This window comes from Ambystoma mexicanum, chromosome 6p (genome assembly GCF_040938575.1).
Source record: "Ambystoma mexicanum isolate Mex_15411 chromosome 6p, UKY_AmexF1_1, whole genome shotgun sequence".
Taxonomy (NCBI): Eukaryota; Metazoa; Chordata; class Amphibia; order Caudata; family Ambystomatidae; genus Ambystoma; species Ambystoma mexicanum.
This window is the reverse complement of record NC_090935.1, coordinates 1,457,410,745-1,457,432,562: the sequence shown is the minus strand read 5'-3', so window position 1 is coordinate 1,457,432,562 and position 21,818 is coordinate 1,457,410,745. Positions and strand designations below refer to the sequence as shown.

Sequence of the window (21,818 nt, the reverse complement as noted above, 5' to 3'; positions counted from 1 at the left end):
CGATGAACGCAATCACAATTATATGATGGAAGTTAACAGTAACAGAACAATGTGAAGCATCCAATGTTCTTAAGCTATCACTTCTATTGGCAAAAGGTGTAAAAGTGTTCCTGGATGTAATCTCCTATTTTGAGCGCCATTTAAAACTACTTTTAACAATCCCAGACTATCACCATTTTCATCAAAGAACAAGTTACTTCTTACCTTGTAACGTTCTTTCGACGGGATGTTCCTCCGACGTATTCCTCATCTTAGATATCTCCTTCCAGCTCTGCTGGCCTCGGAAAAATGTTTCTCTCTAGAGGGCGCTGCGTGTCGACGTCCTCCGAGTCGATGTCCCTCGACAGTTGACGTCGACGTCATCCTGCCACAATAATACTTTCTGGACTAGACTAATCACCCTGAAGGAGCGTAAGCTGCAACAACACGGGAAGTAGAACTGCGGGGATGGATGGGAGGGCCGATGAGAAATACGTCGGAGGAACATCCCGTCGAAAGAACGTTACAAGGTAAGAAGTAACTTGTTCTTCGAAGGGATTGTGTCCTCCGACGTATTCCTCATCTTAGATAGGCTCCCATAGCAGTATTCTATTATTGGAGGAGGGAGTACTGACTTCACGCTGTCTTCTATTGATGAATAGAATGCAGTACAGCCCTTCCAAACCTAGTCTCTTGACTGGAGGAGGAATCCAAATTGTAAAAACGTGCAAAGGTATGGACAGACGACCATGTAGCGGCCGCACAGATGTCTTTAACCGGCACTCCTTTTTTGAGGGCCGATGAAGCTGCAATACCTCTGGTCGAATGAGCCCTAAGGTTTTGAGGGGGCTCTTTCCCTGCCAGTTTATAACATTCCAGAATGGCTAGAATGATCCATCTGGAAATGGTCTGCTTAGTTATTGGTAACCCCAGCTTGTGACCTGCGTAACCTACAAACAGCTGGTCTGCCTGTCTTATCCTGGCTAGTCTACTGATGTAAAAACTTAAAGCCCTTCTAGGGTCTAGCCTGTGTAACCTCTCTTCCTCTTTCCCCGGGTGAGGAGGAGGATAGAAAGATGGTAGGGTAATCTTCTGAGTGATATGGAATTCAGAAACCACCTTTGGGAGGAAATTAGGCTTCACTTGCAGGACAACTTTGTCTTTGTGAAATATTGTGTGAGGGGGTTTACAAGAAAGAGCTTGTAATTCGCTCACCCTTCTAGCAGATGTAAGTGCTATTAATAAAACAGTTTTAAGGGTAAGGAATCTTAACGAACAAGAATGGAGTGGTTCGAAAGGTGTGCCCATCAGGAAAGTTAGTACTAAGTTTAAATCCCATAGGGGAACTTGGAATGGTCTTGGGGGATAAACATTGGTTAACCCCCTTAGAAACTGTATTACCAAGGGTAATTTGAAATAGGATGGTTCTTCCGCAGTGCGCTTAAAGATGGATAGCGCTGCGAGATAGCCCTTAATGGTGCCAACTTGAAGGCCTGAATTCGCCAAATATAGAAGGAAGGACAAAACCATTGGTGTACCACATGAAAAAGGGTCGATATTCTGTTCTCTACACCAGCTGCAAAATCTGTTCCAACAGCAGCGGTATAAAGACTTTGTTGCTGGCCTCCTTGCCGAAAGCAACACCTCCATAACATCATCAGGGAGGTCCCAATCCTTGTACCTCAACCTTACAGAAGCCAAGCGTGAAGGTTGAGGGTTTTGATGTCTGGATGGAGAACCTGACCTCCCTTCTGTGAGAGTAGGTTCTCTCTGAGTGGAAGTCGAATTGGAGGGCAGATGGACAAGTCTAGAAGGTCCGGGTACCACGTTCTCCTGGCCCAATCCGGGGCAATTAGGATCATGGTTCTCCGGAATCTTCTCAACCTCCTGATCATTTGAGGAATGACAGGTACCGGTGGGAACGCGTACAGAAGCGGAAACTCCCAGTCCACTATGAACGCGTCTCCCAGAGCTCCTCTCGGGGGAAATTCCCTTGAGCAGAACAGATCGCATTTCCTGTTGACGCTGGTGGCGAACAGATCCACCTGAGGGGTTCCCCAAAGGGCGAAGATCTCTTGAAGGACTTCCTGAGCTAGTTCCCACTCGTGGGAGCCTGTGCTCTGCCTGCTCAGAGCGTCCGCTGTCAAGTTCTTCTCTCCGGCTAGATAGATTCCTTCTTGGATTGCCCAAAACCAGAGCTGCATCGCCTCTCTGCACAGGGGTAGTGATCCTACGCCTCCTCTTTTGTTGAGGTAATGCATGGCCACTGTGTTGTCCATCATTATCAGGACGTTTTTCCCTTGTACAGCTGGCAGGAACGCCTTCAGCGCAAGTCTGATGGCTCTCAGCTCTAACAGGTTGATATGTAGTCTGGACTCCGATGGAGACCAACGACCGCTGATGGTCAAGTCGTTGGCGTGGGCTCCCCACCCCGTGAGTGAGGCATCCGTGACTACTGTTATCTCTGGCCAGGGTTGCCAAAAATGTTCTCCTTTCAGAATGTTCTCCTGACAGGCCCACCACTGAAGGTCTCGAGCTACTCGGTCGGGAACCTGAAGAAGATCTGTCATTCTCCCTGAGAATTGTGACCACAGAGTCCTCAGTGCCCACTGGAGGGATCTCATTCTCAGGCGAGCCTCTGGCACTAGGAAAATGCAGGATGCCATGAGGCCTAGCAACCTCAAAAAGTTGAAGGCTGGGAGACGTTGGGCATGTTGAAACTTGGTAACCATCTGTAGAATATCTTGAGCCCTCACCTCTGGTGGCGAGGCTTTTCCCAGGGAAGTGTCCAGGATCGCTCCTATGAACTGGAGTCTCTGCGATGGTATCATTTGTGACTTCTTTAAATTGAGGGAGAAGCCCAGTCTGTGAAGGGAGTGGCACACGTGATTTAGTTGGATCTGAGCTTGTTCCGAAGAAACAGCCCTGATCAACCAATCGTCCAGGTAGGGGTAGACGTGAATCCCTTCCCTCCTTAGACTTGCTGCCACTACCGACATTAACTTGGTGAAGACCCTCGGGGCGGAGGTCAGCCCAAATGGCAGCACTCGAAATTGATAGTGAGAGTTGCCAATTGCGAACCTCAGGTATTTCCTGTGTTTGAGATGGATAGGCACATGAAAATAAGCGTCCTGAAGGTCCAGAGATACCAACCAGTCCTGGAACTCAAGGGCCTGGAGGATCTGAGAAAGAGTGACCATCTTGAATTTGTCTTTTCTGAGGAATTTGTTCAATTCTCGCAAGTCCAAGATGGGTCTCAGTCCTCCGTCTTTCTTTGGAATGAGAAAGTAAGGGGAGTACCAGCCCTTGTTCCTCTCCGCTACAGGTACCGGTTCTATGGCACCTTTCTCTAGCAGGTCCAAAATTTCCTGCAAGAGGAGCGGATCTGGAGCTTTCTGAGAGCTGATCCCCGGTGGATGACTCTGAGGTATACGTAGGAAAGGCAGGCAGTAACCTTGGGCAACTGTTTCCAATGCCCAAGCATCTGACGTGATAGCCTGCCATACTGCCAGATGTTGAGTCAACCTGCCTCCTACAGGTGTCCTGTGAGGGAAGTCCTCAGAGTGGTTTTGGGGCGGCTGATGCAGATGCTGATGGTAAAGCGGCACCTGCTGTTGCTGCGGCTTTTGAATATCTACCCCGTCCACCTCGGGTAGTTCTTCTTTGTCCCCTTTGAGCCGGTCGTCCTCTACCTCTTCCGAATGCGGAGTAGAAGCGAAAGGACTTGCCCCTCGCAGAGGTTCCTGTGGGACGAAAAGGAGTCTGACGGATTGCAGCTCCTAGGGATTTTGCTGCTGCTTTTGAAGTTTGCAGTTTCTCTAAACTGTCATCCGCCTTTTTCCCGAACAAAGCAGAGCCATTGAATGGCATGTTCAAGAGCCTGGCTTGCACATCTGGGGCAAAACCAGACTTTCTCAACCAAGCGAATCTCCTGGTTGATGTACTTGCCGCCATTGCTCTGCTGATACTGTCAGCCGAATCAATGCCCGTCTGGAGGGATTCGCACATAGCGTCTTTACCGTCCTGTATAATATTCAGGAACGCATCCCTTTCTTCTCCCTCCGGGATGCAGTCAACCGCTGTAGAAGCACACTCCCAAAGTGTATGGCTGAACCTAGCAAGGGTGCAAGTAGCATTAACAGATTTTAACGCCATGCTACATGCTGAAAAGACTTTCTTTGCCATAGCATCATATTTTTTATCGTCCCTGTCCTGTGGGACGGTAGGATAAGCCGTCTTGACATCGGTAGAGGATGCTGCCTGTACCACCAGACTTTCTGGGGATGGGTGTTTAGACAAAAACTCCGGGTCTGTAGAGGATACCCTGTACTTTGTAGACAGTTTTTTATTTACTGCTGGTACGACATCTGGGGTTTCCCAGTTTGTCATGATCTTCCTCTGAAGAGCTTTATAAAAAGGCACCACAGGATCCTCCTGTTGGCCTTTGTCAAGAATATCCGTGAGGTCATCTTGTTGGAAAGATTGTGAAGGTGCAGACCACCCCATGAACTCTGTGATCCTGGCCATTAAGGCTCTATAGGGGGTTTCAGCATGCTCCCCCGGGTCTGGCCTAGCAAACTCCACCTCAGGGGAAGTGTCTAACCCACTTGCCTCATGTAAGGAATCATGAAGATCCTTTAACCTGCGTTCTTCAGAGGAAAATTCCTCTCTAATTGGGGTTACAGGTCCCTGCAACTCAAATGTGTCTTCCAGTTCAGACAATTCACCCTCTTCCAAAATTGAGGACATAGTTCTCAATTGTTCTGAACTCATAAAGGGAGCAAATCCCATTTCCAAGGCAGAGGGTGCCGAACTTGTCATTATCGGCCTCGAAAACGTCGATGTCGTCGACGCCGACGTCGAAGGCTTCGAGCGTGGCGTCGAAAACAAAGGCGGTGGCCTCGATGACCTCGACAGAATTGGGATTCTACTCGACAATCTCGAAGCCATCGCCATCGAGGACCTGGGGATAGTCACTGGGTGTGTTGTGACCGTGACTTTTCTTGGCGTCGACGCCGGTGTCGAAGCTGGCGTCGAGTCGACAGACCCGTGTGTCGAAGGTCCCTTCGACAACGGCGTCGAAGACACCGACCTCGGCGTCGACGGAACCCTCGTCGACGGTGTCGACGGAACCTTTGAGGAAGGTTTGGAGGTCATAGTCCTACTCGAGGGTTCGAGACGCGCTCGAGAGGTTTCCTTCGCCGGGTACTGCGACTCGCGACATTTTTGACCTTCGGGTCTTTCGACTAGAGCATCGCTCTCGGCAGTCTTCGAGGGGGTCGAGGCCGCTTTCTCGAAGACGCTCATCATATTTTTGCGGAATTCCTCCCATTCAGCCCGGGAACTATGTTTCGTGGGGCAAGGGATTCTTTTTGGCGAAACAGAGGAAGAGGAAGACAGAGAAGGGGATCTTCGACGTCTCCTCTTTGAGTGCTTCGATCTCGAGGAGTGATGAGACCCACTCCGAGACCTGGAGCGCGAATGGTGACGAGGAGACGAGTGTCTCGACTTCGTCGACGAAGAAGAAGCTTTAAAAGTCTTACCTTTCTCCAGCTTCCCCCTACGCTCCGTCAGGGCCTTAGCTGTCATGGACATACAGTCCTCGCACTCCGAACAATGGTGTTCAGCTCCCAAACACCACAGACAAACTCTGTGAGGGTCAGTCAGCGACATCTTTTTCCCACAATCTCAGCATTTTTTGAAGCCGGATCGAGGAGTTGTCGGTTCCAACGAGGAAGCCATCGAGTACGGATTGAATAACTCGAGGTAAATAGGATTAATCTGACAAGAACTGAGCAACGGTATTCCGAGGCACTGAGTAAGCGCGGAAAAACGGAACTGAGCAACGGACGCTGCGCGCGGCCTTTATAGGCAGGATGACGTCGACGTCGATACGGCGGCTGTCGAGGGACATCGACTCGGAGGACGTCGACGCGCAGCGCCCTCTAGAGAGAAAAAAATTTCCGAGGCCAGCAGAGCTGGAAGGAGATATCTAAGATGAGGAATACGTCGGAGGACACAATCCCTTCGAAATATACATTATTGACTCCTTTTGATGAAAAGAAAGAGAACGTTTGCGCTTCGTGTGGATGTGTGTATTGATCTTCCTGGTTTTGCATTAGATAACGTTAGGACGTGGGTGATGACGGGGTACGTTTGGCTATGCTGCCCATAAAGTTCATGAAAATAGGTGGAGCATATCATTTTGACTAGTGATGCCAGCTTTAGGGGTGGTTGATATGAATGAATGCTGCAAGGGCACTTGAACTTAGGGCGATGGATCAACAGATAAGATTAGCCAAAATGACAACACCCGACTCATCCTTTTTGCATGTGTAAATGTGATACAAACTAAGGTAAGATGCATTGGACATTTTTTTAAGATCGATCGATCTATGCTCAAAAATACATGCTCGATCGATTGGGCCAATTAAACCTCTGAGCAAACTTCCCCTTTAAGTTCTGCTGTGTTTTGTGTCTAGATGTGCATTGAGAGAAACATGCATGCATATTTATTTTGCTTGCATGTTAGGGTCCGGTCCCATGACATTGTGTTTACTCTCAAAGTTTAAAAATAGTGAGGAAAATACTCCCACCTCAAAATTGTATCTGGAGCGCCAGTTATGTGCATTTGGCAATCTTGAGTTGTGAAAGTTAGGTACATAAATATTTGTCAACATCTGCAAGGTAAGTATTTACCATTACGCATGCATGCGTATTTGTTGTGTTGCTGCGTTATTCAAGTCACGTGATAATTATAGGTTCAGTGTTAGTACAGTGTACATATGCACACAATGTTTGTAGCTGGAAGTGTGCGTTTTGTACGTTAGGCATGCGTGAACGTATGTTGCTTTGCATGCAAGGCAAATTATTATAGTTTACGTTTAGCAAGCATGTCTGTATATTTGTATGCACGTGATTAGTATTGTCTTACGCATGCGTATATTCTTAATGGGTGTGCAGTTATTTAACCCTTTTTTTAATATAGGTGAAAACAGTGTTAAGTGTAGGAGATTCGTGTGTCCAATGGCTGGGGCACTATATTCGACGAGTGCTTACTATTTCACCATTTTGTGATTTGAAGGTGGAATGACTTGCTTTCAGGTGGCAATGACTTACTTTCAGAAGTGGCAAATGGCAAGAAATTATGGACCAACCTTTTCTTTATTTTAACAGTGTTGTCAAGCCGCCTGATTTTGTTTAAATCCATGCTGGTGGTAACGATTTTGGCTACTACAGAGGAACTGAATATTAAAACGACTCTGCTACGACTAGCGGGATTCTTTCCAGTAACAAAAACAATGTTTTAGGGGGGCGCTTGAGAGCCCAGTGAAAACGGCTGCGAGCCTGTGAGCTCCCGTCCAACCCTGCACTATCCAGCCTCTTATCCTGTCTCAGCTGTGCTGTATGGAGCCACAGGGCGCCCATTAGCTCGGGGAATATCTACAGCACACTCAATATAAATCTGGATGCCTGTGGTGCCCGGAGAACCGAGGCACAAGAAAAACCCCAGGTGAGGGACGGCAGGCCTGCGCAGCGAGCACGACTGCAAAAGCAAAGGCTGAAGGTGCAGTGGGCGAAGGGCGCTTCCATCTCTCCTGAAAGGCCAAGACAATTCAGATACTGAAGGCGCCTGTGCTCCGCGGGACTCCCAGCCACGCAGTGTCACCTGCACTGGCCGCAGCAGCACACTACAACAGAGGAACTCATGAGAGCTCCCGGTCGGGAGCGGTTGGCGCAACTATCCGGAGGAGAGCCGTGGCGGGACCTGCCCCGGGGGAACTCGTGCACAGAGAGGAATAAGCCAGTGGCTGATCTGGGAACACGGGAGGTCCTCTGGCGGGGTGCGCCCGAACTGCTCCCGGGGTGAAACTCACCCACATATACCGCCGTTGATCCCCTGCAGGTGATGGAAGATTAAAGAGCGGGTCATCACAAACCTCCATAACAGTCCTTGGAGAAGTGCCCTGTGACAGTAAGGTGATTAAGGTGATGCTTGGCCAGGTACAAGCGAGTATCCAATCGTTAGGTGTCAAAATGGATACCCTGACTTGCAAGGTGGATCACATGCAAGTCCGCCTGGATAAGCCTTGGAATGGCTAGATAAGGCTGGAGGAAGAATAATCCCTGTTGCAGATGGGACTAATACTGCAATAAGAGACCTAGCAGACGTAGGTGAGCGGTGAAAACACTGACGGATAAACAGGATGCTCTTGAATGCCGACGAAATAATCTAAGTATAATACGAGGATACCGGAGGCTGCAGACCAGCGCAACATGGAGACGATGGTGAGAATTTATTGAAGGAGGTCCTGGGCGACAAAGACTTTTCAGCAGTATTCATCGTAGAAACAGCCCACTGCATACCCAATGGCGGGAAACCTATACCCGGTGCACCTGCTTGACCGCTGATAGCTCGACTACTGAACTACCAGGACAGGGATGCAGCACTCCAGAAGGCCAGAGAAAGGGCATCCCTGAGGTATCAAGACACACAGACTTCTCAGATAAAGTTCAATCATACAGGAAGACTTGTCTTGATGTGAAAAGAAGGCTCAGAGAGAAGGGCATTAAATATGCAATGCTGTTTCCATCTAAACTGAGAATTGAGCACAATGGAAAAGCACGATTTTTGTATTCTTCAGAGGATGCAAACTCCTTTCTTGAGACTCAGCCGAGAGCTCCACAACATAGGGGCAACAACGACTGAGAGGGAGTCTCTCCAGGGGGTCCACATGGTGCTCCGTCATAGCGAGAAACGGAGTGACCAGTGATATCCCAGTACAGCTGCAGCATTATTCGTGCACTGGGTTGCCGGGATGACTGGGTCCTCGTGAGTCCCTCAAGCGTGAGCAAATGTGTGTTATTAGGGCGGTGGGGGAGGGAGGGAACTGGAAGGTTGGGGTTGCTGGTGGGGGAGTGAGGAGGTCACAGTTGGGGTTTTTCGGTAGTTTATGCATTGGGTTCAGAACCTGGGTCACCTCTTTGAAAGTCAAAGGATGGTGTGGCTACGACCCAACTGGACGATCCCCAATTTAGGAGGTGAGGGGATCAAGAAGGTCAGGGAGATTGGAACAATTGGTGAAAGGTTCATTTTTAACAACATCAGGGACGGGGGTACAAGAAATTAAGACAATATTGTATATCATAGGATCAAGAAGCATCACGTTTTGGTACGCACTACAAATAAGTTACTTACCCCTGGTAACGTTCTTTCGACTGGATGTTCCTCCCACGTATTCGTCATCTTTGATAGACTCCCAAAGCATTTTGAGTTTGGTGGACGGTGCTAAGAATTTACTTTATTTGTTAATGTTGTGGAGGAAAAGCTTTGCGAAATTTGGCTTCCTCTCCTGAAAAAGAATCTACACAGTAGAATTTACTAAATGTATGCAGGGATTTCCATGTTGCCGCTCTGCAAATGTCCCTCACTGGTACACCTCTATCAAGAGCCGATGAAGCAGCCACTGCTCAAGTAAAATGCGCTCTTACACCTTCAGGTGAATCCTTGCCAGCCAATGAGTAACACTCAGTTATGCACATAACAATCCATCTTAGAGATGGTTTGTTTTGTGACAGCTAATCCCAGTATGACCTGCATAACCAATAAAAAGCTGATCATTTTGGTGAATATTTGCAGTACTTGCAATATAGAAACTTAGAACCCTCTTTGGGTCTAAACGATGTAGAAAGATTAAGAGGAGGCTAAAAAGAAGGTAGTGCAATACGTTGTGTCAAATGAAATTCTGGCACAGCCTTAGGCAAGAAAGATGACTTGGCCCTTAAAACTACCTTATTCCTGGAGAAGGTTGTGAAAGGTTGTTTGGAAGATAGAGCCTGTAGCTCATTTACCCTACGGGCAAATGTGATAGCCGCTAAAAAGGAAGTTTTTAATGGTGAGCATCCTTAGAGGGCACAAATGTAAATGCTCAAAAGGGAACACACATATGACCTCTTAGTACAAGGTTTAGACCCCATGATGGTACGATGAAGGGAGTAAGAGGGAACAAATTTGTTAAGCCTTTCAGAAATTGTGCCACAATCGGTACTTTGAAATATGATCCCTCATACTGAGATCATTTGAAAATTGAAAGAGCCGCTAAATAGCCCTTTACGGTGGCTACATGCAACCCAGAATGTGTCAAGGGAAGTATCAAAGATAAATCTGGGGAAATTTACATGAGAAAGGATCTAATTTTTTTTCCCTGCACTAGCTGCAAAACCTGTTCCAACCGCAGCAGTACAGGGATTTAGTTGCTGGTCTTCTCGCTGAAAGCAACACCTCCATTACGTCTTTCGGAAGGTCCTAATCTTTATCTCACCCTTTCAGATACCAGGCGTGAAGGTTGAGAGTCCTGATCTCTGGGTGAAGAATGTGCCTTGCTCTTGCGAGAGGATGTCCTCTCGTTGAGGAAGACGAATTGGAGGGCAAATGGCCATTTCCAGAAGGTCTGGGTACTATTTTCTCCTGGTCCAATCCGGAGCAATGAGGATCATGGCTTTCCCGAACTTCCTCAACCTCCATATTACGTGAGGAACGAAAGGGACTGGCGGAAACACGTACAGGAGTGGAAATTCCCAGTCCACCACGAACACGTCCCCTATAGCTCCTCTTTGGGGAAATTCCCTGGAGCAGAACAGCTCGCCCTTCCGGTTGTCACTGGTCACGAACAGATCCACTTGAAGGGAAAATATCTCTTGAAGTACTTCCTGAGCTAGTTCCCACTCGTGGGAGTTTGTGCTCTGCCTGCTCAGAGCATCTACTGCCGTGTTCTTTTCTCTGGCTATATGAACTGCCAGAAGAGTGATACCTTCTCTTAGTGCCCAGAACCAGGGCTGCATTGCCTCTCTGCACAGGGACAGTGACCATACGATCCCTCTCTTGTTGAGGTAATGCATGGCCACTTTGTTGTCCGTCATTATCAGGACACTTCTTCCCCGTATCGAGGGCAAGAAGGCCATCAGTGCTAGTCCGACTGCCCTCAGCTAAAAAAGGTTGATATGGAGTTTGGACTCTGACTTAGACCAGTGTCCGCTTATTGAAAGCTCTCTCATGTGCGCTCCCCATCATGTGAGGGAGGCGTCTGTCACAACTATCGTCTCCGGACAGTTCTATGTCATTTCATCGCCATACATTTCAACGTCTGGCATTTAAATGTGTACATTATAATGAAAATGTTAATCAAATAATTGTTGTTTTTTGAGGGGGTTCCCCCCCAAACCACCCTTCCTCCAATTATTTTTACCGATTCACTACCCACTCAAACCCTTATCTGCCCTTTCTGACCCCCCCCCTAAAGAATTTGATGGACATTTTCGTTATAATGTTTTTAAATGCCAGGCTTTGAAATATACAGCAATGAAAGTATGTTGTACCCTCCGGCCAGTGTTGCCAAAATGGTTCTCCTCTGATCACGTTCTCTCGGCTGGCCCACTAGGAGGTCCTGGGTGACCTTTGTTGGGACCTGGAGAAGGGCCTTCATTCTGCTGGAGAATTGAGACCATTGGGATCTGAGAGCCCACTGAAGGGATCTCATTCTCGGACAGGCTTTTGGCACTAGAAAATTGCAGGATGCCATGAGGCAGAGCAAGCATAGGAAGTCGTAGGCCGGAAGACATTGGGCACTCTGAAATGTTTGGTCCATCTGCAAAAGATGTTGAGCCCTTAACATGGGTGGCAAAGCTTTTCTCAAGGCTGAATACAGGACTGCTCCAATAAATTGAAGCTTCTGAGAGGGTGTCAAATGGGACTTCTTGAAGTTCAGGGAGAAGACCAGCTTGTGGAGGAGGCAGCAGGTCTGAGATGATACAGACTGATCAGCCAGTCATCCAGGTAGGGGTAGATGTGAATCCCCCCTCTCTCCTTAGACTTGCTGCCACCACTTCCATTAGCTTGGTGAAAACCCTTGGGCGGAGGCGAGTCCGAATTGCAGAACTCAAAACTGATAATGAGAATAGCCAACCGCGAACCTCAGGTACTTTCTGTGCTTCTGATATCGGCACATAAAAGTAAGCATCCTGAAGGTCGAGTGACACTAACCAATCCTGGAGTCGAAGGACCTGAAGGATCTGCAAAAGAGTTACCATCTTGTACTTGTCCTTGTCCTTCCTGAGGAACTTGTTTAAGCATCTCAAGTCCAGGATGGGTCGTACTCCTCCGTCCTTCTTTGGTATTGGAAAGTAAGGAGAGTACCAACCTTGGTTCCTCTCTGCCACAGGCACCAATTCTATCACACCTTTCTCCATAAGGGTGAAAATCCCCTTTTGGAGGAGCAGATCTGAAACCAAGGTTGATCTTGCTTTTGGGGGGCAATCTAAAGGTCTTTTCAGGAATGGTAGGCAGTATACTTCTGCTACTGTTTGTAGGACCCATGCATCCGAAGTTATGCTTCGCCAATTCTGGAAATGCTAAAACAGCCTGCCCCCTACCACAGTTTTGTGGTTGAAGGAGTCATTTTACTGTTCCACCTGCAGCTGAAGAGTTACCCTCAGGTGCTGAACGGGGAGTCCTTCCTCCTCTACCTCTTCCACGATAGGGTCTTCTTTGACCTCTTTGTGCAAACTGGCCTCTTCCTCTAGAAATAGAAGAATAGAAACGAAAAGAACGACCTCTCCATCCTTGACCTGTAGATTGAGGTTGTCTTATCGCTGTCACCAAAGATTTAGCTGCAGCTCTGGGAGCTTGCTGTTTTTTTAGACTGCCATAGGCCTTCTCCCCAAAAAGAGAAGTACCATGAAACGGCATGTCTAACAGACGTGCCTGGACGTCTGCCTAAAATCCAGACTTTCACAGCCAGGTCATGCGTCTAAGTACTGTGCTGGGAGCCATGGCTCTACTGGTTGAGTCTACTGTATCTAAACTGGGATTAGTCTAGCGAGCTAAATCACTAGATTTTTGACTCAATGCAAACAGTCCACAGAGTTCATTAACATGCATCTTGCCTACATTTTTCAGGGAGCACATTTGGCTATTCTGTATACATTAAAATATCCTTAGATTTGTCACTTTCAATACAATTATTCAAATTTGTATACAATGAAAGAATCCTTTCCACATGTTTTTAGACATAAATATTTGTGCAAATAACGGACGTGTATACTGAATGTTGATTCCAAGCTAAACCTGGGAGGAGTACTGTTAGTACTTCAAACAAACATAAAACAGACAACGGAAAAGAAAAACTTGTGAGTAAATGCAATTCCACAAAACAGTCATAGACCCCTGAACTGTTTAATTGAATTCACGTGACAACATAAAAAGCAAGACACTCAGGTTGCCTAGTCAGAGAGGCAAAAATGTCTATAATCTCTAAGCTTTATTAATTGCTCAAAATGTTTGGTGGAATTGCACTTACTCACAGGTTTTTCTTTTCTGTTGTCTGTTTTAGGTTTGTTTTAACTACCAACGGTACTCCTCCCAGGTTTAGCTTGGAATCAACATTCAGTATACACTTCTACTCTTTGCACAAATATGTATGTCTAAAAACATGTGGAAAAGTGTCTTTCATTGCATACAAATTTAAATAAACGTATTGAAAGTGACAAATCCAATGATGAAGTATGACTTGTTCTGTTTTAATATATACAGAAAAGTCAAACGTGCTCCCTGAAAAATTTAGGATACATGTTTGCATCGAGTCACAAATCCAGTGATTTATCCCGCTATACCAACCCGTTCTAGTTTTCCTGTCAGTACATTTTTGTTGTATAACATACTATTTACAGTGAGGTCAGATAAAAATTGGAGGCTACCTATCACAAGGTGAGTTTGTAGTGAGATTTGGGATCATTAAGTAACCAGAAAATATTTGCAAGCGGATGGTAAGCAAATTCTTCCGATAACAAGGCCTTTAACAACTTAATCACAATAGTCAATACAGACTCACAAAGGAATTAAAAGTAACATCCTAGAGCTAATGACAGGCTGCTCACCGGAACGAACCTGCAAGCCTGACAGTTAACATGTAATTAATTACTAACCTCAACCCGCCATAGAAGAGCTCTCAGATGACTGTCATGCAACAATTTACACAGAAAAATACAAAACAGACAGAAATCAAGATCTTATTAACAGCAGTCTGTCAGAACAAACCAGTTGGCAAACTTTACCAAGAAGAAACAAGGTTTGGTGAATTTCCTTCATTACTGCCTTGTAAAATTCTTTCTGATTGTCACTTAACAGCTTCCACTCCTCTTCAGTAAAATAGGCAGCAACATCACGGAAAGTAATTGCAACCTGTAATGACAAACAATATGTACTGAGCAACACGTTTCAAGTACATAAAATAAACGAAGCATCACAATGGTGGACCTACTCCGATACATCATGTTAGCATTTGGACATGGCTTTTCCACTTACTGCTTTCAGTGCATAGCACCTGGATAGAAGCACTAAAACAATTACTTAAAGCTTTGTTTTTCCCCTTAGTAAAAAAAAGCCATTGAGCAAGTGGCAATTTCTACATGGAGCCCATTTAGTGTTGCCCATTAAATCAAAAACATCCCTGACTTCTACAAGTTGAAATATCTCATTAGAATCTCTGAATGGATCCAACAAACAAGCAGTAAATCAAATCACCCTCCCCCACTAATCCAATGTTGCTCTGCAACTTATCTATGGCATATTTTCACTAATGGAACTCAACTTTCTGCAAGATCGAATTTCCAATATTAAATTCCACTGAGGTTGGCTTTACTTGTGCACGGGATATTATTGTATCCAGACTAAACGATCATCCATGTTTTAATATATTAGTTAAGATGGAAGCAAGGCTTTAAAAAGCATACAGTGTAGCAAAAATGCAGAAACGGGTCTTCATTTTACAAGTTAGACTTAAAAAAATTAAAATAGTTAACAAGAGGGGGAAGCCTTGTCGAGAAAAAGGCAACATAAGGAGTCTGAGCAAACCATGCACACATCCAGCTGAGATCACAAAGATACGCACTGAGCTAATATCTATATATCGACCTACCGAGTGGAGTGGCCCCTGTTTGAGACTGAGTCACAGGGACTGATAGCCCCAATGAGAAAAGCTGCAAACTCCCTAACTCCCATGGAAAACAGCAGAAAGGCAGCATCAGATTTGTCCAAGGGCCACCAGTGATGGAGACACCAAGCATGTTGCTTACTCGAGAACCCGTCATTGCAAATGCCCAATCCAATACCAAAGAAGTATTTACTATTCTCCGCGAACTGGAATCTCCAGCACCTTCCCCAGACCATACTACCGAAGATGAACTTTGGTGTTCTAATATTCAAAATGCCTTAGCAGACAAAATGTCACTACTACAACGAAAAATAGAACAACAAAAATCTAAACTTAGCCTCAACCTAATCCCACCCACGACACCTTCATCAATGGATCCACCTAAGGTCAATAAATTCATATTCACACCGCTCTCAGACACCATTAATATTATTAAAAGTCTACAACCCTGCAGATGCAAATGCAACATTTGCCCTACAACCCTGATAAAAAAGAAGGTGCAGTTGAATTTGCACTCTTTGTCATCAAGCTCATTAATAGCTCCTTTGCCACTAATTCAGTTCGAAAGATCTAAAAGCAGCTTCGGTTCTACCTTTGCTTAAAAAACCTATATTAGACCCTAGCATCCCTACTAACTTCCGCCCCCATCACCACAGTACCCTTTCTACTAAAAATACTTGATCGAGCAGCTTATCTGCAGATCCAAAAATATTTAGAAGACAATCATCTCCTGGGCCTAAGACAATCAGGATTTAGACCAGGTCATGGTACTGAAACAGCCTTACTTGACTTGAAAACACAAATGGACCAATACAAAGACAAAGGCGATTTATGCATCCTCCTTCTGTTAGATCTCTGAGCAGCTTTCGATTTGGTCAATCATGACATTTTGAGTCAACACCTCGAAACTGCTGCCAATTTCTCTCCAGAATCCATCAAATGGATCAAATCATTTCTAACCAATCGGACCATGAGGGTCTTTTCCGACACATCAGCCGCACCACCTGTTCCAGTGACCTGTGGTGTACCACAAGGCTCGTGTGTATCCCCTACATTATACAACACCTTTACCAAGCTCCTATTTGACAAACTTGACAAAATGGGCATCACGTATACAAATTATGCGGATGATACTCAAACACTCCTACCTATCACTGGATGTTATGATACAGACTCCAAAAACCTATTTATTTATTTATTTATTAAATTTATATAGCGCACAGGCAGCCCAGGGGCATTGTGGCACTGTTACTTGCAAGGAAGACTTAGTTACAATGTGAGCAGGTTGTGCCTTGGGTTACAGTGAGGCAATGACCTGTGATCAGATATACCACATAATACATCATACAATACAATTATGAGGGCTAGGCCATGTAATTGTTAGATGAACAGGGTCGTTTTCAGGGTTTTCCGAAAGGCGGTCAGTGAGGGTTCAGAGCGCAGGGAGCTAGGGAGGGTGTTCCAGTGTACGGCAGCGAGGTACGGGAAACTGGAGCCCCCTGCTCTGGTCCTTTTTACCCTGGGTACTGAGAGCATGCTGGCATAGGGTGATCTAGTGGGTCTTGTGGAGGAGACCAGGTGGATCCTCTGGGAAAGGTACATTGGGGCGGCAAGATGGACACATTTGTGGGTGATGCTTAGAGCCTTGAATAAGATCCTCTCCTTTATGGGGAGCCAGTGGGAAGCTTTTCTGGCAGCGGTGATGTGCTCTCTCTTGGCGATGCCTTGTGCAGCGCGTAGGGCACTGTTCTGTATTACTTGGAGCTTCTCAAGATTTTTGTTGGAGGTCCCAAGGAAAAGAATATTGCAGTAATCAAGTCGCGAGCCGGTTATGGCCCTGGCTATGTTAGTGCAAGTGTCTTTTGACAGATAAGGTCTGATTGCGTTAAGGAGTTTTGCATGGTAAGCGGCCGAGGAGGCAATGGCGTTTACTTGTCTGGTCATGGATAGATTGGAGTCTAGGTAGACGCCTAGTGTTTTTACCGTGTCAAGTACTGGGATCGTGATTGAGTCAATGGTGAAATGGCTGAACTGAGCATCAAGTTTCTTGATGGTGTCAGGGGAGCCTACGAGTAGGAGCTCAGTTTTGTCGGAGTTCAGGCAGAGGCCGTTGATAGCCATCCACATTTGAATTGTGTTGTAGATGTTGTTGAGGGTAGCAGAGTCCGTGTCATAGTCGCCTGTCAGAGTGAGAAGGATCTGTGTGTCGTCGGCGTAGTTGGTGTAAGAGATGCCCATGGCGTCAAGGATGAGGAAGAGGGGGCGGGTGAAGATGTTGTAGAGGGTGGGGGAGAGGCAGGAGCCTTGGGGCACCCCACATAGCATGATAGAGGGTGATGCAGTGGCTAGGTCAGAGAAGACCTGCATGGTCCTGCCTTGGAGGAAGGAGGTGATCCATGTAATGGCTTCTTGAGAGAAGTTGGCTGTGGAGGAGAGGTGGTGGCAGAGGATGTCGTGGTCTACAAGATCAAAAGCTGCCGACAGATCCAGGAGTAGGAGCAAGACAGGTTTGCCTTGGTCCCTTGCGTCGTCCATTTGGTTTTTTAGGTCGAGTAGGGCGGTCTCTGTCCCATGCCTAGGGTGAAAGCCGGATTGTCTCAGTCCAAGGAGGTTCTGTTCTTCGAGGAAGTGCTGGACTTGCAGGTAGGCTGCTTTGTCTAGAATCTTGAGGAGGAAAGGGACAGTGGTGATGGGGCGGTAGTTATTAGGGGAGGTGGGGTCAAGTGTGGGTTTCTTTATGAGGGGTCGGACCCATGCTTCCTTTAGGCAGGCGGGGACTCTCCCTGTGGTGAGAGAGGCGTTGACGAAGGCTATTAGAAAAGGGGCCAAGGTGTCTGCGCAGTCTTTGATGATGGAGGCAGGACAGGGGTCGCCTTTGCAATTGGAGGGTTTTATGTTTTTCATAATGTTGATCATGTCGTTTTCTTGGATGGTTTTAAACGAGAAGGTGGGTGGGGCCTCAGTGGGTGATGGGGGCAGTGGTGGTTGGGAGGGTGTAGTGTGGGTGGAGAGTTAGTTTGGTGTTCAAGATTTTGGCTTGGAGAGAGCTGATCTTATTGCGCATGGCTGTTTGGATGTTGTCACACCATTCTTTGTCCTTAGTGAAGTTTTGGGGGGTGGGTGTGGGGTTCTCAAGTTCCCTGAAAATGGCGAACATTTCCTTGGTGTTCGACTTGGCCTCAGTAATTCTCTCTTCGAAGGATTTGGCTTTGGCTTTAATGATGGCTTTCTTGTAATTAATTGCAAGGGATTTGAAGTTGAGTTTGTCTTTCTCATCCCGTGATGTTTGCCAAAGAGCTAATCCTGCCCGTTTGTCGGAGCGTAGTTTTAGAAGGTCTTGGGTGAACCACGCATTAGCGTGTCTAGTGGGTTTGGATTTCCGAGGTTTAAGTGGGGCGATGGTATTGATTGCTGCTGTGATGGCCGTATCATAATTTTTTGCCAGAGTTTCTGGGTCGTTGGAGAATGGGGCTGTGAAGGCAGGTCCCTGTAAGAAGGGTAGGAGTCTTTCTTTGGTCAGTTGACGGGCACTCCTTGTAAGGGCAGGAGGCAAGGGAGGAGGGGGGTGGGATGTGGTTGTAGTGGTGGGGATGTTAAAGGTGATGGTGTGGTGGTCGGACCATGGGGTGGGGGTGTTGCCCGTGACTGTGATGGGGCAATTGTGGTGGGCGATCCAGTCTAGTGATCTGCCTAGGGCGTGTGTAGGGTTATTGATGGTGTTGACTAATCCTAGGGTGGCTAGAGCTGTGTCAAGTGCTTTGGCTGTAGGGTCTTTGGCGTCATTCAGGCCAAGGTTGATGTCTCCAAGGAGAATGGCTTTGGATGACTTTTTGAGGTTGTCCGCCAGGAGGTGGGTGATGGAGGCCTGGAAGTCTCCTAGGGGGCCTGGTGGTCGATAGATGAGGTGTAGGGTGATGGTGCTTTGGTGCGAGATGGTGAGTTTTAATTGAAGGTAGTCGCTGTTATTGTTGATAGTTTTGTCAGCCTTTCTGATGGTGATTGAGTCTTTGGCTATGAGTGCGACACCGCCTCCAGTGGTCATGCGATCTAAATATAATTTACCTAGCAATACAGGCATGGATGGCTCTTAACGAATTGTGCCTCAATGATTACAAGACTGAGCTTATCATCATTGGAAACAAAACCAAACTAAGCAACCATCCCCATTTGTACAAATCGTTTAACATTGATGGCATCACCATCCCGGTTGCCAACAAAATAAAAACTCTGGGGGTCTACATCGACTCAGCACTTACATTAAACAGACAGGTTAATGCTGTTGCCTCTGCAGCAGCCTACACAGTCAAATTGATAAGAGCCAGCAGACCCTTTCTTTCTACAGACAATACAATCACCCTGGCTAGAGCTTTAATACTCTCTAGGATTGATTATTGCAAATCACTCTATGCAGGAAAAAGTACCAGAAATGTCAAAAAATTACAAATAGTACAAAACAATGCTATTAGAGCAGCATTAAATATTCCAAACCACCAACACATCTCAAACATCAGAAGGAACATCCACTGGTTCCCGGTCCACGACAGAATCAAATTCAAAATTCTGACTATAGCCCACAAATGTCACAAACAAGGCGCCAATATACCTTAGTAACCTCATTAGCAAAGCTCATTCCAACAGACCGGCCCGTTCAGCCTTTACTAACTTGCTCACCACACCCAAGTTTAGAAGACAGAAAGCAGGAGGCTCAAGTTTCCCAGCAATAGCACCTAAACTGTGGAATGCCCTCCCTCCTCAACTTAGAAATTACATCTCCTTCTGGTCATTTAGAAAAAACCTAAAAACCTTTCTCCTCAGAACTGACCACCATCTACAGTCATTCAATCTCCTAGTTTAACCACCCAACGCCTTTCTAGGAAAAATATGATGTAATAATGTACTGTAATATACCCAACAATGTAATGTACTGTAATACATTAATCTGTAATATGTAATGTCTATATCTGTAAGGAACATGCAACAAATGTGTAACCTGTAATCCTGTAACCATATTCTTAAACAAATTATAGCGCTTAGCTGCCTTTGTGCGCTTTACAAATCAATAAATCAATAAATAAACAATAAATAAATAAATAAATTGGTGTCAGAGCCAACAAGCATGAGTTCCGTTTTGGCACTATTAAGAGCCAGGCCATTAGCCACCATCCACTTTTGGATGTTCCAACATAAAGAAAAAAGGAATCATAAAAATGTTATAGAAGCAGGGGGATATGCAGGCTCCTTGAGGCACTCCAAATAATAAAAGGGACTGGATTGGCCTCTGCCGAATCACTTGCCACACTTACCTGCCTGCCACTTAAAAAAGAAGAGATCCATTGGACAGCTTGAGGCGAGAAGTTGGTACTTTCCCTCAACCTGGTGGACAAGATGGAATGGTCCACCCAGGTCAAAAGCCGCTGAAAGATCCAGGATCATTAATAAGGCAGTTTGACCTTTATCCATGCCTTGATGTAAATGAGATTTTAGGGCTAAGAGAGCCTTCTCATCCCCCTGAAATTGACGGAAAACAGATTGAAATGTACGTAAAATCTGATTATTATTAAGGAAGAGCGAGATCTGATTATATGCTACTTTATCCAAAATGTTCAACAGAAACATGGTATTGGTTATTGGACGGTAGTTAGATGGTGTAAGGGGGCAGAGGTTAGATTTTTTTTAATAGAGGCATAGTGCAAGCATTTTTTATAACATCAGGAACACTATGTTGAGCAAGAGAGGCATTCACAAATTTAGTGAGCGCACGGATTAAGGTGGGAGCACATTCCTTAATCATAATTGACGAGCAGGGATCACCCCTGCAACTTGTAGTTTTTATTTGGGCAATGATTTTAGCAAGTTCCACTTCTGATATGAGAGAAAAATTAAAAATCTTCATCTCCCTATCTTTAATTGGTTGCGAGAGGACATTAATCTCTAAATCCTCTTAATTAAAAGAACATTTTTTCTCTTCAATAGAGTCTTTAATTTTCTCTAACTTGCTAAACATAGCCTCCTCAATGTTTGAGCACCAAAGATTATTTTTCAAAATTGGATCATGGGCAGGATTTGGACATGTTCTTGCTCTTTTAATATCTTGAAAAGTTCCTTTGTGTCTGACTTAGCATTACCAATTCTGACATTCAAGGACTTCTTTTTCGCTGCCATCATGGCCGTCTTATTAAAAGTGCCAGCTGCTTTTTTATAAGCTTCAAGACTGGATGGATCTCGACATTGTCGCCAAGCATAGAACAATTTAATTTTTCTAGATTTTAGCTCTGCAAGGTTATTGTTAAACCATGTGTTACTTATACGTTTAGCCTGAAATTATACCTTCGCTGGGGCTAGTTTTTCTGTTCTAGTATGAAGTGAATTAACAAAAGTTCTGGTTATTTCCTCCAGACTTCCTCTATTGCTAATCTCGACATTCAAAGACATGGCACACAAGCTCAAATTATCTGATGTCAGTCTCTTGCGGCTTCTTACAATCTGAGAGACTCTAGGCTCCTTCAGTCTTTTAGTAAAGTAATCCATGTGAGTCTGAAAGGATATTCCATATATTGAAATCTATTTTCGAGGCTTGGTCTTGACTATATATTGACAACACTATGTTACGGGGGGACTTAAACGCTATGTCTCTAAACAGGTTGCAGGATACAGGGCTAGGTAGAATATACTTTGATCAAATGGTCGCAGCGACACTTCTGTAAAGAAGTAGTCATCACCCGAACTAGGTTTGGGTGCATTATTTCGCTGACTAGGGGCTCGTTATTTTGAATGGACATATAGATAATGACATTCCAGAGCAATTTACCAGACACGATAATTTTTCCAAATTGACGATTCATTACTTTTTTA

The 21,818-nt window shown here is 45.7% G+C and overlaps 1 protein-coding gene across 5 annotated transcripts in view; it reads right to left on the bottom strand.

The window, feature by feature from the left end:
* Positions 1-21,818, bottom strand: part of LOC138510528 (zinc finger protein 25-like) — an 887,940-nt gene that overhangs the window by 819,835 nt on the left and 46,287 nt on the right. For all 5 annotated transcript variants that reach the window (XM_069626249.1, XM_069626250.1, XM_069626253.1 and 2 more), the window contains exon 2: positions 14,089-14,215. In XM_069626249.1, the coding sequence (XP_069482350.1) occupies positions 14,089-14,215 (127 nt within the window). The remainder of the gene's footprint in view (positions 1-14,088; positions 14,216-21,818) is intronic.